Source organism: Moschus berezovskii, chromosome 9 (genome assembly GCF_049115385.1).
Source record: "Moschus berezovskii isolate FMDL1 chromosome 9, NW_MosBer_1.0, whole genome shotgun sequence".
Lineage (NCBI taxonomy): Eukaryota > Metazoa > Chordata > Mammalia > Artiodactyla > Moschidae > Moschus > Moschus berezovskii.
The window spans coordinates 104,263,364-104,282,758 of record NC_142468.1 but is presented as its reverse complement, the minus strand read 5'-3'; the positions used below and the strand labels follow the sequence as shown (position 1 = coordinate 104,282,758).

At 36.0% G+C, this 19,395-nt stretch overlaps 1 protein-coding gene across 8 annotated transcripts in view; it reads right to left on the bottom strand.

The window, feature by feature from the left end:
* Positions 1 to 6,618: 6,618 nt before the first annotated feature.
* Positions 6,619 to 19,395, bottom strand: part of LOC148776862 (olfactory receptor 11G2-like) — a 69,873-nt gene continuing 57,096 nt past the window's right edge. For 4 of the 8 annotated variants that reach the window (XR_016038313.1, XR_016038312.1, XR_016038314.1 and 1 more), the window contains exons 2-4: positions 11,568 to 12,199; positions 7,791 to 8,028; positions 6,619 to 6,790 (exon numbers count right to left, since the gene is read on the bottom strand). Coding sequence is in view for 1 of the 8 variants with exons in the window: in XM_088840073.1 (XP_088696199.1) it covers positions 6,719 to 6,790; positions 7,791 to 8,028 (310 nt within the window). In the remaining 7 variants the exon portion in view is untranslated. The remainder of the gene's footprint in view (positions 6,791 to 7,790; positions 8,029 to 11,567; positions 12,200 to 19,395) is intronic. The other 4 variants (XR_016038316.1, XR_016038317.1, XM_088840073.1 and 1 more) reach the window with 2 other exon arrangements.

The following is a 19,395-nucleotide window of genomic DNA, read 5'->3' as shown; positions in this document are numbered from 1 at the left end:
AGAGCTACAATGAACACGGTAGTGCAGATGTCTCTTCAAGGTATTGATTTCAATTTCTTTGGATAAGTAGTCAGAAGAGGGATTCTTGGATCATATGGTACTTGTAGTTTTAATTATTTGAGGAAGCTTTGGATTGCCTGTTGATAGTCCTATCTTTTGTTTATCACTTTATCTCCATCCAATGATTAAGAGGAAGTTAATTTATAAATAAACTTAATAAGTAAATAAGTTTAATGAGTAAATGAGCTTAATAAGCAAAACACTCTCTTTTTAGATTTGTTGAATTTTGAGTTAAAGACTGCCCATAAACCCCTCTGGTGTAACTTCTCCTTCATTCCCTCCCTAAGCAAAAATATAGAATAATCTTTATAAAAATAAATGCTGATTGTTTAGGATTTAACAGTAATTAGAACAGCTTGTGGATTTTAGAAATGTTAGGTTTAATTTTACCTTTTACATAGAGGGGGCTGAGGCTCAGAGGATTTTAATCACTTTCTGACAATGCACAGCCAGTAAAAGACAAAACTGGAATTCAAATCTAGATCATGGGTGTTTGGGTCCATTGCTCTTTGAGCCTGTGTCAATGAGTTGTTGGGGCAATGACTGCATTCTTGTGTGTTGCCTGCACAGTTCACAACATATTTATCAATATTCAATCCAACACTCTATCCTTCTCTGGCTTCTTTTCTCACTTCTGCTTCATTTCCTTACACACAACTGAGTGGTACTGACTCTCTCTTTCTATGCTAATGACTCGTTCCTGAACATCTGCTGCACTATCCCAGCATGGGTGGCTCTGCGTATTCCAGTATTCTTGTGTTTGCTCATTCATGTCCTTATGTGCTTAGTTTTCATTTCTCCCTAACATTATTTATCACTTTCTTTGTGACATGGACCCACCGATGTTCTGTCCTGTACCCTCATTCCAGTCATAAATTACATATTTCATTCCTTGAGTTCTACTTCTAGGAGTTCAGTTAAAATGCAGAAAATAAACACATCATGATATTGGTATATTCTGTAGTGAAATCAGTCTCAAACCCTGTAATCTCTAACCTACTCAACAATAATCTGGATCTTACAGATCTTTATCGAATGAGAATTAATCAGAGCTCATGAATTGTCTTTGGATAGCCTTGTAGCTGACGCCACTTTTTTCTGTTATATGGGAAGATAACCTCTTTTGACAATCCAAACTGACTTATTTTTATTCTTTATAAATCTCTAGTTATTAGTACAAGGAAAAATATTCAGTATGTGTAATAAAATTTTAGTAAAGATACTATAAGCACAAAATGAAATGGTAGAGAAAAATATTTGCAATGCATTTGACAGGTAAAGTGTTAATATCTAAAATAAGTAAAATATTTTTTTGAGCAAAATATGAAAAATTAAAAATGGATAAAGATGTTAACAAGCAAAAAGTAGAGAAAATCCACTGGCCAATGTCATAAGGAAAAAAATGCTCAACTATCACTAGTAAAAGAAGTGGACTGTCTCTTTTAACCCACCAAACTGGCAAAATTTAAGGTAATTTTATTAGCTCCTAAGGGTGAATGGGTACTTATAGTGGAAACGTCATTGTGCATAGCCTTGAGTGAAAGCAATCTAACAATATCTAAATATTAAGTGTACTGATCTTTGATCCAAAAATATCAATACATTCTTAGAAATCTATCTTATAAAGATAAAGGTATAAGTAGTTTAGAATAAGGGCTTCCCTGGTGGCTCAGATGGTAAAGAACCTGGACGCAATGTGGCAGACCTGGGTTGGATCCCTGGATTGGGAAGATACCCTGGCGGAGGGCATGGCAACCCACTCCAGTATTCTTGCCAGGAGAATCCCCATGGACAGAGGAGCCTGGCAAGCTACAGTCCATGGGGGTCACAAAGAGTCATGTGATTGTGTGTATAAGCATACAATTGCATGTGCATTAAGATTAATATGGAAGGATACACATTAGGTTATTCATATTGATTATTTAGTTGTGAGGTAATTGTGGACAGAAGTAGGGAAAGAATAAAGGTAACAAGAGAGGAAAAGATCATGTACATGTACACCCATGTACACCCATGGCTGATCCATGTCAATATATGGCAAAAACCTCTACAATATTGTAATTAGCCTCCAATAAAAATAAATAAATTAATTTTTAAAAATTAAGAAAAAATGAAGATGGCGTTCTGAGAGACAGCTTGTCTGTTGTGATCATATATGTAAAATTATATGTGTGTATGTTTACAATCATATGTATGTAAATCATATGCATTAATGTAAATTTTATACTCTGTCTATATTATACATATGCACATAAATACATCTAAAGAGATGAATAACTAAAATGTAATGATATGGAACCCTGGACAGTGGAATTGAGGTGACTGAAATATATTTATACTTTACTATTTAAAAAATGTTTAAAATGCCATAAGTGCTGGAGAGGATGTGGAGAAAAGGGAATGCTCTTGCACTGTTGGTGGGAATTTAAACTGATACCACCACTGTGGAAGACAGTATGGAGATTCCTCTAAAAACTAGAAATGAAACCACCGTATGACCCAGCAACCCTACTCCTAGGCATATACCCTAAGGAAACCAAAATTGAAAAGACACATGTATCCCATATGTAGTAAACAGTGCTGCTCATTGCAGCACTATTTATGATAGCTAGAACATGGAAACAACCTAGATGTCCACTGACAGTTGAATGGATGAAGTTGTGGTACATATATACAATGGAATATTACTCAGCCATAAAAAGGAACTCAAATGTGTCAGTTCTGATGAGGTGGATGAACTTAGAACCTATGATGCAGACTGAAGTGAGCCATAAAGAGAACTGAACACATATATACAGAATCTAATAAATGGTACTGAAGAATTTGTTTACAGGGCAGCAGTAGAGAAACAGACATAGAGAATAGGCTTATGAACATGGGGAGAGGGGAGGAGAGGGTGAGATGCATGGAAAGAGTAACATGGAAACTTACATTACCGTAAGTAAAATAAATAGCCAATGGGAATTTGCTGAATGACTCAGGAAACTCAAACAGGGGCTCTGTGTCAACCTAGAGGGGTGAGATGGGGCAGGAGATGGGAGGGAGTTTCAAAGGGGAGAGGATATATGTATACCTATGACTGATTCATGTTAAGGTTTCACAGAAAACAAGAAAATTCTGTAAAGAAATTATCCTTCAGTTAAAAAATACATTAAAAATGTTTAAAATAAACAAGTATTATGTAAATAAGAAAGAGAATTAGGATATTTATTATCAAACAATTACTATGTTACAAATGCATTTGAGATAAAATGTTGAATGTAAGCTGCTGTGCAAAGAGCTGAAGCAATTTTCAGCTTCCTTGCTTCCTACCCTCAGGGAAACCATATAATATACCATTATTATATCATATTTTATATGATAAAATAATTATTTTGTCATGTAATGCAGTCAGATTTCTTTTGCTTGTAGTAGCAGTAAACTGTAAACCATGAGACAGGTTTTCTTTAAGAGATTCAGAGACCCTTTCTATGAATGTCTATCAGGGACACACCTGAGCTTTACCTTTACCCTGTAGTCCATGAGCTATAGTTATCTGTGTGAAATACTTCATTCTCCTGCTATCTCACCACTTACCTTTCCATTGTTTGCATATACTGTTCCCCAGTTGACTCCTGTAACAACTAATCTCTCTTTTGGTCATAGCACGTCTCACAGTTTTAATTTTTTCTCATCCTACACTGTCAACTCCTTGAGGGACTGAAATGTGACTTACTGACTTATCTGATTTATTTCCTAGATATATACTTGATGTATTACAAGTATTCACTAAATGCTTTTAATGAATTAGCGAACAATAAGGAATGCAAATGTAATAGCCCTGAAACTAGACCAATTAACACTTTACATGCATGCTAAGTCGTTTCAGTTGTGTCCGACTCTTTGTGACCCTGTGAACTGTACCCACCAGGGACAGGCTCCTTTGTCCATGGGATTCTCCAGGCAAGAATACTGGAGTGAGTTGCCATGCCCTCCTCCAGAGGATCTTCCACACCCAGGGATTGAACCCAGGTCTCCCAGGTCTCCTACATTGGCAGGCGGGCTCTTTACCATTAGAGCCACCTGGTGGGACTAGGTGAACACTTTAACAAACACTTTAACAAACTTTACTTCCTCCCGCACATCTTCAGCTGTTGTTCAGTTGCTCAGTTGTGTCTGACTCTGCGACCCCACGGACTGCAGCATGCCCAGATTTCCTGTCCATCAGCATCTCCCGGAGCTTGCTCAGCCTCGTGTCCATTGAGTCAGTGATGCCACCCAACCATCTCATCCTCTGTCATCCCCTTCTCCTCCCGCCTTCCATCTTTCCCAGCATCAGGGTCTTTTTAAATGAGTTAGTTCTTCGCATCAGGTGGCCAAAGTATTGGAGCTTCAGCTGCAGCATCAGTCCTTCCAGTGAATATTCAGGAGTGATTTCCTTTTGAATTGAATGGTTGGATCTCCTTGCAGTCCAAGGGACTCTCAAGAGTCTTCTCCAACACCACAGTTCAAAAGAATCAATTCTTTTTGGCTCAGCCTTCCTTATGGTCCAACTCTCACTTCCATACATGACAACTAGGAAAACCATAGCCTTGACTAGATGGACCTTTGTTGGTGAAGTAATGTCTCTGCTTTCTAATATGCTGTTTAGGTTTGTCATAGCTTTTCTTACAAGGAGCAAGTGTCTTTTAATTTCATGACTGCACCATCTGCAGTGATTTTGGAGTCCCCCAAAATAGTCTGTCACAATTTCCATTGTTTCCCCATCTATTTCCCATGAAGTGATGGGACCAGATGCCATGATCTTCTTTTTTTGAATGTTGAGGTTTTTTTTTTTCTTTTTCTTTTTTTTCAAAAACAATTTTAGAAATCTTTACTTAAAAACAACCTTATCTTAACATGGAGTAACTTTGGTTTTACGAGAAGCAAGCAAAGTACAGAAGCAAAAATGCATTACAGGAGCATTAAGTTCTAATGTGACCTACATTAGGTCACAGCGTCTAATCTGAAATCACACCCATAATATAATTTTTCAGGATATCTGGGAAATAGTTATTTCCCAGGATGTCTGAACCATAGCTACTCTATTTTGACTTTTAATTGTAAAAAAAAAAAAATTTTAATAGCCAAAGCAGATTTCACCATTAATGATGTCAGTGTTTTTCTAGGTATAAGAAGATGCAAGAATTGGAACTCATAAAACCTTTTTCTGAAAAGATCTAACTATCTGAAGGCCTGTTCTGCTGAATGTTGAGTTTTAAGTAATCTTTTTCACTGCTGCCTTTCACTTTGATCAAGAGGTTCTTTAGTTCTTCTTAGCTTTCTGCCATAAGGGTGGTGTCATCTTCATATCTGAGGTTATTGATATTTCTCCCTGCAATCTTGATTTCAGCTTGTGCTTCATCCAGCCTGGCATTTTGCATGATGTACTCTGCACATAAGTTATATAAGCAGGGTGACAATATACAGCCTTGATGTACTCCTTTCCCAATTTTGAAATTGGAAAACATCTTCAAAGAACAAAATAATTTCCCATATTTTCTCTCCAGAACCAAGAAGTCTGAATGAAGTGATGTTTGTAGGTTTTTGGATCCCGGCTCCTTTGTTTGCATTGGAAACAGCCTGTGCCTTGCCATAGATTCCCCAAGAAACCCAGGAATTGTGGGCGACTGTTTCTTAGGCTCCAGTTCTCAGAAAACTTACCAGTAGAGCTATCGTTATTATCTATAAAATTTTGTTTCAAAGATACCAAAGAGTGAAAATAAGTCTTTCTTCCTTCTTCAAGACATCCTCTTGCAAAATGCAACCATGGTTAGGTTTCTTATTTATCCTATGAAAGATATTCCTTTTTTTAAACCACAAGGACAAATTTATAATCTCATCAATAAATGATAACTTACATACTGCTGCTGCTAAGTCACTTCAGTCGTGTCCGACTCTGTGTGACCCCATAGACGGAAGCCCACCAGGCTCCCCCGTCCCTGGGATTCTCCAGGCAAGAACACTGGAGTGGGTTGCCATTTCCTTCTCCAATGTGTGGAAGTGGAAAGTGAAAAGTGAAAGTGAAGTCGCTCAGTCGTGTCCGACCCTTAGCGACCCCACGGACTGCAGCCTACCAGGCTCCTCCATCCATGGGATTTTCTAGGCAATAGTACTGGAGTGGCTTGCCATTGCCTTCTCCGAACTTACATACTATCCATCATTTATTCACTTAATAACAAATATAAGTTGGAGGTAGTTCCGTATCTGTATATCTAAAATTCTCCCATTTAAGAAATGCTACATCATATTCCATTGCATGAATGTCATACATATTGAAATATGTCTCAATAAATAGGCATTTGAGTGGGTTCTAAAAATGCATTTTTCACATATGTATGATTATATGTGTAGATTGTGTATCTAAGAGTGAGTACAATTGCTGGGATAATGGATATGTGAATTTTAAATTTTCTGAAATTGTTTGCAATGGCCTAAGTAGAAGTTGCACCAGTTTAGACTTTTATCAGTAATGCATGCTTTCCCCTTTTACATGAAAGAATATTTGATGGTTGTACACCAGAATGCCAAACTCTTCAATATTTTCTTATAGTTTATTATGTATTTCTCTCTTTATGAGTACAATGAGAAGTATAAAGATTTTTCTAAACATTTTAAAGTTATTACCAGAGCAAATCACTCAAATTTTCCATTCTTCACCTTCTTGATCTGCAGAATGAGGGAGTTGGATAAAGTCTCTGAGTCCTTTCTCCTAAAATTTTGGGAAAAGTACGAATAGCCATGATGAATAGGTTCAACAATAAGATGAACAATTCTCAAAGTGTTCAGTTCAGTTCAGTTCAGTCACTCAGTCATGTCCTCCTCTTTGCAACCCCATGGACTGCAGCATGCCAGGCCTCCCTGTCTATCACCAACTCCTGGAGTTTACTCAACTTACGTACATTGAGTTGGTACTCACTATTAAGATTTTTTAACCTGGAAAAGTATAAAGATAGCCCAGTTGCCCAAAGATTTCCCCTTTTGTTTTTTGACCAAGTTTCTTATTTTTGTATTTCCAGAAATTTCTGCAGGGCATATTTTGTATCTTTGTTCCTCAGACTATAGATCACAGGATTAATGAGTGGGGTTCCCACTGAATAAAACAGAGTCACAAGCTTCTGTATTCCAGCATCATGCTCAGATGTTGGGCTCAGATACATGACCATCACTAAGCCATGGAAGAGTGAGACCACAGCCAGATGAGACCCACAGGTAGAGAAAGCTTCCCTTGTCCAGCTGCTGAAGGGACTTTAATACAGCCCTCAAGACCAGAGCATAGGACCCCATGATGCAGAGAAAGGAATAAATAAGAGGAGAGAACTTATGACTGCCCCAAAAATTCCATTACTGAGGTTCTAGCACAGGTGAGTGCTAGAAGAGGACCTGGGTCACACAGGAAGTGGTCAATGATCCTGGACCCACAGAAGGACATTTGGGAGATGATGATGATGGGGACGGGGAACCAGAGGAAACCAAGTGCCCAGCAGCTGATCACAGGATTGGTGCAGAGACGTCCAGTCATGAGAGTGGAGTAATGTAGAGGCCAGCAGACGGCAAGGTATCGATCAAATGCCATAATAGCCAAGAAGAAACATTCTGTAGAACCCAAGGAGAAGAAAAAGTAGAACTGGAGAAAGCACCCAGAGAAGGAGATGAGCTTGTTGTCAGAGAAGAAGTTGGCCAACATGTTGGGGACAGTGGAGGTGACATACCAGATCTCCAGGAAGGAGAAGTTGGCCAGCAGGATGTCCATGGGGGTGTGGAGTCTCTGATCGCAGCACACAGCACAGATGATCGAACCGTTGCCCATGAGGGTCAGGAGGTAGACAGCAGAGCAGAGCACAAAGAGGAGAATCTTCCCCTCCCTGGGGCAAGGGAAGCCCAGGAGGATGAAGCCAGTGATGGTGCTGGAGGTGTTGGGGGTGTTGGATATTTTCATGAGTCTGCGAGCTGTGAAAGGTCATAATTACTGAATATCCCTGGAATAGCAGAGAAGCTTCATTTTCTTTGTCCCAACATGAAGCTGAGATTTATTTACTTGTTGTTAATTCATTATAATTGAGTGTTTACGTTTAAATATTGGGGATACAGCAATGAACACAAGAGATTAAAACTCATACCTCATGTAGCTTATCCCAGTAGGAGAATGCAATGTGTAATTCTTTTGAATTAAATACATTGAGTTATTGTTCTTCTTGGCAAACTGCTTCTTAAGGGTAGGCTGAAGTTATTGCTATGTCAAACAGTAGTGTCATGGTGATGACTGGGGGTGTACATGATCTTGCATTTAGAAGGGTTTCTATAATTTCCTTATAATAAGTGGAAAATTGCATTTCCTATGTACTCCTTGAGTTGTCACCTAATGTAGCTGCTTGTAGGCAGGTACCTTGTTGGATCATGTGATTTTGAAGCAGGAAAATATGTGTGACTTTTGATGCCATTTAAAAGTTGACATTTGGCTATCTTCCAACCTAACTTGTTGATTCATTCTCTCTAGTATCATTAGCTAACAATTTCATAAGTAAATCAGTCAACTTTGATGGGGAAAATTTCCTGAAAAAATAGCTCCAAGAAAGAGGCCATCTAAATAGATTTATTGAATAATAAAATTAATATATCAATAATATGACCATGTTGAAATAGTTCTGTCTATTCTCTGTGCTTTGCACAGCACTTTGGAACCCATTCTTCTCGGTCAAAATCTTGGTTCTCAGGTCAAGGGGTACTCACTCATGTGTTCAATAAGAACTCCCATGATTCTGTCCATTTCTATCTTAATGTGCATTACCTCAGTGCCTTGCTGGCTTCAGCTAGAGTGAGATTGGGAGGGGAGAAGATGACTGCATTATGTGTTCCAGCTTCTCTATGCTTTTGCTCAGCTTGTAAATTTATCTGTCAGCTCATGCAGCTCAATTTCAAAAAACATACAACCCAATCAAAACATGGGAGAAGACTTAACCAGAAATTTCTCCAAAGAGGACATGCATATGGCCAACCAACACTTGAAAAATGCTCAACATTGCTCACTATTACAGAAATGCAAATCAAAACTACAATGAGGTATCCCCTTACACCAGTCAGAATGATCATCATCAAAAAATCTACAAACAGTAAATTCTGGAGAAGGTGTGGAGAAAAGGAAACCCCCTTACACTGTTGGTGGGAATGTAAATTGATATAATCACTATCGTGAACAGTATGGAAGTTCCTTAAAAAACCAAAATTAGAGCTACCGTATGACCCAGCAATCCCTCTCTTGGGCATATATCAGGAGAAAACCATAATTCAAAAAGATACATTGCACCTCAATGTTCATTGCTGCACTATTTACAATAGCCAGGACATGGAAGCAACCTAAATGTCCATTGATGGGTGAATGGATAAAGAAGATGTGGTACAATGGAAAATTACTCAGCCATAAAAAGTAGCAAAATTGTACCATTTGCAGATACATGGATGGATCTAGAGACTGTTGCACATAGTGAAGTAAATCATAAAGATAAAAACAAATATTGTATCAATTTTATGTGAAATCTAGGAAAATGATACCAATGAACTTATTTACAAAGCAGAAATAGAGATACAGACATAGAAAACAAATGTATGGATACCGAGAAGGGGAAGGAGGAGTTGGGATGAACTGAGAGATTACACTTCTATGGATAAACTAGGTAACTAATGAGAACCTACTGTATAGCATAGGGGACTCTACTCAGTGCTCTGTGGTGACCTAAATGGGAAGGAAATCCAAAAAAAGGGATATATGTATGTCTATAGCTGATTCACTTCGCTGAAGTGAATGCTGAATTAAAACTTTCATTATGTTTTAATAGCACATCTCTCTTTCTACTATCCTTTGTACACAGTTCAGCTGTAGTTATGTTTATTTCTAAAATATGCCTTGAGCCCTGATGCATCTGCTTCTCTCTTTCCCCAGCACCCTAATAGTTTAAGTTACCCATATTGTTTCTCTAAATTACTGCAAAGGTCTCCCAAATGATTTCTCTGATTCCTGCCTTTGCTTCTATACAATCAGTTCTCTACACAGCAGACAGACTGACCTTTTAAGAGTGTAAATAAGATCATGCAATTTCCTTATGCAAAAACATCCCACAACTCAACCTGGAATAAAATCCAAGTTCCCTTTTATGATACATGGGCCCCTGAATGATCTGGCTTCCACCTATTTTACCATTTTCTTCCCTTTTCCCTTTTCTGATCTGTCTTTTCCTATTCCCCCTTCTTCATTTACACAGGCCTTCTTTGTATCCTGGAATATACAACTTCTTTACTGACTGGGTTCTTTGCTTTAAATGTTCTATTCACCTGGAAATGTATCTGGAGCCCATTTTTCACTTTCCAGCCTAATTATTCTGTTCTTCTGAACACCTTATGTAAGTATCTCTGTCATTCTTTTGTTTGTAAATTCCTATCAAAGTCTGAAATTCTTTTGTTTCTTATGTGTGTATCTTTGCCAGCCAAATGAGGGCAAGAACCTTGTCTGTTGGGTTCATTGTTTTATTAAAATTGTGGCACAAAATAGTTTTAATTGTTTTATTAATTGCTTTTTTTCAAAATTATGTTTCTGATTATAAAGTTTGGTTATTACTGAAATTTTGGAAAATGTATGCATTATAATGAAGAGAATAAAAGCTTCCTTAATATCTATACATAAAACATATTTTGGAAGAAATATATTCCAAGCCTGAAAACTATAGAGTTTTGTTTTCTACAGTGGAGTGGAGTCCTGGTATCCTCACTAACTTCTCTCAGCAGCCAGCCTGGATGATTCCCCTGTGAGCACAGTCCTTTCCTTGCTGGCCTGGACAGGCTACTCCATACAGAAGCACAGCTTCCAGAACTGGACCACCTGAGTCTGAATCCTACCTCCACCACATTATAGCCGTGGATGCTAGACCAAGTATTAACCTCTCCATGGTTTGGTGTCCTTTTCTATAAGGTGAAGTGAATACAACTACAGAGGGCATTTTGAAGATTACAGAAAGAATAGTTTTAAAATGCCTAGCAATATACATAGGGTATATATATATACATATACATATATATCTTATTGTTTAAACTTTTTCAAAAGCCCCAAAGCAAAGTGTATTTATCCACTACTGATGAGTGGCAGGCAATTATGTTATGCTAGAAATTGTACTGAATTTGGATACAAGAGCCCAGGATTTGAATTCCAACACCTAAACATTGCATTGTCGTGGCAAATTCTATAAGCCAGTTATTTTTTGACTCTTAGTTTCCTCAGATGTCAGATGGAGATGATAACACCTTCCCCAGAGGGTTGTTATGAAAACTATTGAATGGAATAATAAATTGACAAGGTGGAAGCAGCTTCTCAATATCTGACATGTGGTAAATATTAGATGTTTTGGGTAAAATTGTGGTGGAGTTACAGGAGACATTTTTCTCCAGAGATGTAGATTCTCCATCTATATTTTAATATTTTTCTCTTCTAAAAACTGAATTACCTTCTTTCCTGAAGTAAGAAAGGGATTCTCAACTGAAGCTTCTCAGTTTTTTACAGACTTTTCTGAGTAGAAGCAGTTGTCTTTGTAGTAACCAGCTGGGAGAGAAGGTGTGAAGAGTAGGTTGGATGGGGATCAGTGAATGTATGTGCTTTAGGATCCATGGATGATAAGCACAGCTTGTCTTGTCCTCCTTGAGGAATCATTTGCTGCCTCTAGAAGGATTGTGCCAGGAGACAGGTCTATGCTAGTTCTTCCCGTGTTCACTTCCTATCTCCTCTGGAGACAGTGGTGCCTTCATTATTGCTTTTATTTTCCCCAGTGATGGAGGAAGTAATATCTTTTCCTTAGTTTTAGTCTCTTAGAGATGGCCAGAGATTCAATCGACAGGTTCATCAGTCACTCACCAAATCTGTTCAGAATACTTCTCATATGATCAGGGGAGATTCTGTCAAACAAAACCCAAGCCAAGGTGTTCGTCTTGCTGGAGTTTGTTCTTTGGTCTTCTGATAAGTTGTTGTCAACTGTGGGTGCTGGGGACAGGTGCTTGTCTTGCTATCAGACAGAGGAGACTGGTTTTAGGGAGTAACGAAGCTGTGCAATCCCTCTTTCCCCCAGACTATCATGGCCTTTTTCTGTAGAAAAAATAGAAATCTTGTGTTGAATCTGATAAGCATTTATCATTTAGAAAGAGTTACTTACAGTTTCAAATAAGAAAATTTAATTTTGAATAAAAATTTTTTTCCCAAGAATTGAGTTTTCTTTTAAAAGTCTGTTTTAAATCTTCGAGGTTTTCACCAATTTACTAACACAAAAAGGCTCATTTTATTTTAAAAAATGATCAGTATCTAAACTTGATTGGATCATGGGCCAGAAAAATAAAATCTCTCTTCACCTTTTGCTATAAAAGATATGAGCAGTATAATTTGGGAAATTACAGAATAAGGTCTTTATATTGCATAATGGTATTAAAGCAGCATAGATTTCTTAACTTTGATAATTATGCGAGGTTATGTGAGAAAATATTTTTAATTCTAGAAAATACACACTAAATCATTTAGGTAAGTTGTCTTCAGCTTACACTTAATAGGTATATATATAGAGACAGTCAGACATATGGACAGAGAGAGGGTAATAGATGTAAAAGGACACAGAGAGACTGTAAGAAATAGTGGTAAAATTTTAATGATTTGAAGTCCGGATGAAGGGCATATAGACATTTTGTACTTTACTATTATTGCAACTTTTCTGCAAAGCTGAAGTTTTGTTTGATAATAAAAAACAATACCAATAATCAGCTCACTTTTATTTATCAAATATGCCTTTTTCCCCCCCTGGTTCTCAAGGTCTTATTTGGAAGCAGTTAGTCTTTTTAAACATCTGCAAACAAAATACAATTTTTCTTATGATTTAGCTGAACTGAACTGAACTGAAAAGAAGATAACAAAAAGAAGAAAAATTGCAAAAATATAGAGAAAGGTTTTAGGGAGTTATTTCAGCTGTAGTAACATATTAGCAAGTAAAGGTTATTCTGCTTTTTGCTGCATATCTTTTGTGGCTTACGCCTGACTGAATATATGACTCCCAGAAATCCATCACTGAATATTTACTATGTATGTGCCACTCCTCTGGATTGTGAATGAATATGAAAATTGGAAAAACAGAGAAATGCAAAGAACATTAAAACTTGTCCTCATTTATCATGGGAATTTAACATGAATATTTCAGAAGAAAAACTACGAAAAAGTGCCACAGATATTTTATACAATTATTAATGATAAGAACTTGGAGCGCTAAAGAACATTGACCTTGGGATAGGAAATGAACTATATCTTAGATATAAAGGCCCATTAGTATCCAAAACATATTTTGTATGACTCTATCACTGAAGTAAAATGCAAAAGCTTCTTCAGTTTATACTTTGTGATATTTCTTTAGAATTATTTTCCATATCTTCTCAAATATGTTTATATATATACTTAAGTATGCATCTATCCATATTTATAAATAAACAGGGTTGTAAATTGTGATTTGTATTAAATTTTGCAGACCTATTTATTCTAGAAATTCATTTGTACTTTTGAGAAATATCAATTTAAATAGTAGTGAAATGTAAACTGTGGCCAACTCTGTAGGGAGATATTAATTCAGAACTAGAAAGTATGCAATATGATTGATAACAGTCTTCAGTTTGAAATGTTGCTAGCATGATTTCACCTTCCTTTATACATTATCAGTTGATATATCAAAGTTGAGAAACTTCCCCTCTTCTGCATGGTACCAGTGAAACTGACTGATGAGAAGCTGGATGGGCTAACGGACCTCTTCCCTTCTGTCCAATACTAAGGGCTCACTTTTCTATCTTCAACTCCGGCTCCCATTCCCTCAGGGTACCTTGTGGCTGTCTCTTAATTTAATTCAGAGAAAATTAAGAAAATACAGAAAATTAAGAAAATTTTGAAGTTACAAATATTAGTTTTGTTAGAAAAAATAAGGGACAAATGGTTAGTGAGGTTGTATATAGATGAGCATCCTTAAGATATGCTAGTTCTTTTATTTCCAATATTCTGGGAGGTGGGTCTTGGAGGATCCTGCTGTGATTTATGTCGGAGAGTGTTTTGCCTACATTCTCCTCTAGGAGTTTTATAGTTTCTGGTCTTACATTTAGCTCTCTAATCCATTTTGAATTTATTTTTGTGTATGGTGTTAGGAAGTGTTCTAGTTTCATTCTTTTACAGGTGGCTGACCAGTTTTCCCAGCACCACTTGTTAAAGAGACTGTCTTTTCTCCATTTTATATTCTTGCCTCCTTTGTCAAAGATGAGGTGTCCATAGGTGCGTGGATTTATCTCTGGGCTTTCTATTTTGTTCCATTGATCTATATTTCTACTTTATGCCAGTACCATGCTGTCTTGATGATTGTGGCTTTGTAGTAGAGCCTGAAGTCTAGCAGGTTAATTCCCCCAGTTCCATTTTTCTTCCTCAAGATTGCTTTGGCTATTCGAGGTTTTTTGTATTTCCATATAAATTGTGAGATTATTTGTTCTAGTTCTGTGAAAAATATCGTTGGTAGCTTGATAGGGATTGCATTGAATGTATAAATTACTTTGGGTAGTATACTCATTTTTACAATATTTATTCTTCCAATCCATGAACACGGTATATTTCTCCATTTATTAGTGTCCTCTTTGATTGCTTTCAGTAGTGTTTTATAGTTTTCTATGTACAAGTCTTTTGTTTCCTTAGGTAGATATATTCCTAAGTATTTAATTCTTTTCGTTGCAACAGTGAATGGAACAGTTTCCTTAATTTCTCTTTCTATTTTCTCATTATTAGTGTATAGGAATGCAAGGGATTTCTGTGTGTTGATTTTATATCCTGCAGCGTTACTGTAATCATTGATTAGCTCTAGTAGTTTTCTGGTAGAGTCTCTAGGGTTTTCTGTGTAGAGGATCATGTCATCAGCGAACAGTGAAAGTAGTTCTTTTAAACTGGGAAACTGAGCTAGATTTATCATTATCATTATTTACAAAATAACTTACTGGAGATTCAAAGTATTCTTTATATACTATTACATATCTTCCTTGACCTGAAATAGGTTTACATCCTAATAAAACCTTTAAAATTGCAAATATGATAAGTAAATAAATGCTCTAAAATTTTTCAATTTTTTAATTGGAGGAAAATTGGTTTACAATGTTGTGTTGGTTTCTGCAGTACAACAACACGAATCAACCATAATTATTCATATATCTCCTCCCTCTTGAGCCTTAAAAATGCATTTATTACACCTAACTTGCCAAATATCACAGTTTAGCCTAGTTTACCTTAAATGTTCTCAGAACATGTATTAGCTTACTTTTGGGCTAAAGTCATCTGACATAAAGCTTATTTCATCATAAAATTGCTGAATTTTCATAATATTATTGTTGATTTATTGAGTACTGTATAGAAAATGATAAACACAATGGCTGCATGGGTACTGAATGGTATAAGTGTATAGGTTGTTTACCCTCATGATCATGTGACTGACTGGAAGCTGTGGCTCAGAGCTGAACCTAGCATTGTGAGAGAGTATCATACTACTTATCAACAGGCCAGAAAAATATAAAAATTCAAAGTATGGTTTTTACCAAATGTATATTATTTTCTCACAACTGTAAAGCTGAAAACTGGTTAAATAGTAAGTTGGGGACTATCTGTACTTGGTATTGAAACATTTGAAAATAAAGCATACAATTGGGGAAAAAAAAACCCAAAATAGAAAAAAAAAAAAAAAAAGACCTCCCAAACCTCCATATTACTGCTCAAACGTTGCCATTTCAAATATTTTGAAATGCTTCCCTTTGTATTTTTTTCTAAAGACTAGATTTTAATTTTTCTGCACGTGTGTCATATTGTATTTACAATAGTATGCTATACTTATTCATTAAGTTTTTATCAACCATTTACCCAAACAATAATAGCTGAATATTATTTCAGCTTTAGAGGCACATGGAGAATTTTTCCTGCTTTTAAACAATATATGTAAGTCTGCTATGACAAATAAATGGTGATGATGAATATGAGTTTGGACTCAGAGAAACCTGATTGAATCCCTGCTTTTCTAGTTACTATTAAACTGTATTACTGGTAAATTGTTACCTATTCTCTCCAGGCCTTAGTTTTCTACTCTGTAAAACATGTAAAATGGTAATGGCTCATATCATGTAATGAGGATTAAAAGAGAGATTGTATACAAAATGCTTAGCTCGGGAGCTCACATGTGATAAGCTAACATTAAGAGATGCCATAGCATAACACTTTATAGTATGGTTTTTGGAGTCATAGCTGGTTCCAACACTCATTAACTGTTCGGGCAACTTGCTTATTCAATCTAGGCTTTAGTTTCCTCATCTATAAAATGAAGATATGAATGGTATGCTTGAGGCTGTACATTACTTGCATGGCTAAAGTGGAAGTTCATTTTAGGCACGTTGAGAGTTAGCTAGTGTAGCTATCGTGACTTTTAAAATTACTTCACAACTTTTAAGTCCAACATATAGGACAATTTGCTTTTGAAAGCCAAGACCATTTCCTATTCCGGTTGCATCACTTGGTTCTACTTTTTACCCCCAGAACAACTGCACAGTTCTACTTTGTCATGGAAAATGATCAGCCCTTGGCCATCTGCCGCTCACTGAAATACTTCATTCTCATGAAAGATCTGAGGTAGGTTGATGTGTCTTTTTTGGCTCATTGATTTACTTAAGCACTCAAGTGTTATTTTCTTTCTAAGTGACATGGTCTTGTAGGTTGAGTTCCCTGGAAACAAATACTAATAATAAATATCAGTAATATTTGTACTGTGATGGCATCTGAAGATTGAGTTTTATATTTTAATACCTCTATCCCAATGATGTGCTTCTTTATTTCTATTTGTCTTTTTTTGGGCCTTTTTTGGATTTATTTATTTTTAATTAAAGGATAATTGCTTTATAGTATTGCTTTGGTTTCTACCAAACATCAGCATGAATCAGCCATTTTTCTATCTATATCTGTTTGATGAATTGTGAATTATATTCCATCTTGAAATTGTATTTATTTCGATTAAGGATGCTCATTAATATATTAATAGGTTTGGCCAATTATAAGTCATGATGGGTGGTAAATGCTACACGGACATCTATTTGAGGAATACTTCTATTCTGTATATTGTAGTATACTAGTAAATAGATAGTAGTCTGGGAATGGTTATATGCATTTTTCGGAACTTGCCATGATTTCTTACCCCTTCATACTCATGGGTTTTTATCCGTGCCTTCCTTTATCTGCTCCCATAGCAACTTAAAATTCCCTTGTTTATAGAACATCTTGCTTCATTAACTACTTGTTCATGATCCCCAGAAGAGAAGGAAATGTGTCTTATTTGCTTCTGTATATGGCTTGTCCCTTCCAGTTCAGTGCCTAACATATTGAATGTGTTTGTTTTAGTGAATAAGTGACTATGGAGGAAGATGATACAACAGTTATTTTTAAAAAGCTGCTTTCACTTTTTCATAGTTTATTACTCTCATAGGTCCTCAGAAGAGGAAGACATTTCTTACTTTGTTCTGGCTGAACAAAAGAATTTTAGTGAGATGACATGAAGAGGTTGTCAGTTTCTTTTTTTTTTTTTAATTTTCCTCTGAGAAACAGTCTTCTTTTTAGTTTCTCAAAGAATCACAGAATTATGAAAAAATGTTACTTTGGTTCCAATTTCATAGTAAAATAGTTTCAAATTTTATTTTTAGATGATAATAATAAATATTGTTTAAATGAAATACATGCATATGGAAAAATTTAAAATATACAAAGGCTTGTATGTACAGAGAAAATGTTTCCTTCTCTCCCTGTCCCTAGATACCCAGTTCTGTTTCTCAAAAGCATCACTGTTCTTAGTTTCTTCTTTCAGAGATACACAATGTGTTTATGAACATAAATATGTAGATATTTATGTAATCTTTCTTCATATGAAAGATGGCCCAAGACAGATCTCTTTCATCTCACTTTTTCTTTAACTTTGAGGGTACTTTTATATCAACATGTACAGATCTTCATTTTTAACAGTTTTATAGTATATTCCACCCTACGTATATACAATAATTTATCTAATTAGTCCTTAATTAATGGGATTTGGATTGTTCCAATCTTTTCCTATTAGAAACAGTAGTCAATATTCTTGTACACATGTCATTTTTCTTATTTGTGAGTATACTCCTCAGATAAATACCTAAGAGTGGAATTGCTGAGTCAGAGGGTATGCCCTTTAAATTCTGATAGTTATTTTCTCGGTGTGTATGCCCAGGAGTGCGATTGCTGGGTTGTATGGCAGTTCTATTTCTAGTTTTTTTGTGGGAGAGGGCGAGGGTGGAATGATTTGGGAGAATGGCATTGAAACGTGTATATTATTGTATGTGAAATGAATCGCCAGTCCAGGTTCGATGCATGATACAGGATGCTTGGGGCTGGTGTACTGGGATGAACCAGAGGGATGGGATGGGGAGGGAGGTGGAAGGGGGGTTCAAGATGGGGAACGTATGTACACCCGGGGCAGATTCATGTCAATGTATGACAAAACCAATACAATATTGTAAAGTAATTAGCCTTCAATTAAAATAAATAAATTTAAAAAAATAAATTCTGATAGTTTTTTGGCAAAATGTCCTCCATAGATATTGTACCAATTTATGCTCTACCAGTAAGGGAAGAGATTGCTGTTTTTCTCAACATTATTTTTGATCTTTGTCAATTTGTGGGGAAAAGAGATATATTTATTATAGCTTTCTTTGTACTTCTCTAATTCTGAACAAAATAGAATGTCTTTTTAGATATTTAAAAGCCTTTCCTTTGTTATTTACTTTTTTTCATTTATTTATGACTTTATTTTGCTGATGCTATTTTTCATATTGACCTGAAGATATATACAATATTAAAATTGATGTTATCATGATAGATGTTTTAGAAGACAGAAATAAAAGCACTACCAGAAAAGTAAAGAGTTTGCTGGTGTTGGAAGAGTAATAGGAGACAAGTTTTGCCCCAGGATTGTACAATTTGTAAGAGCAAATACAAAAAAAAAAAAAAAAAGAGGCGTAAGTATCCATTCTGAAGATAAAGGAAGAAACTTTCCCCTCTTCCTGTTTTCAGAACACTTACTTTAGAAAACTTGTACTTGTTTCTCTGTCATTGAAATGAATGTAAAATTTAAAAGTTTTAAATTTTGACAGGTTTTTCAGCACCCTTGCCAGATTTATGACCTAGGAATGTCTTTGTCAAGGACCTGGGAAGACTCTCTGAAATGTAATAATCAA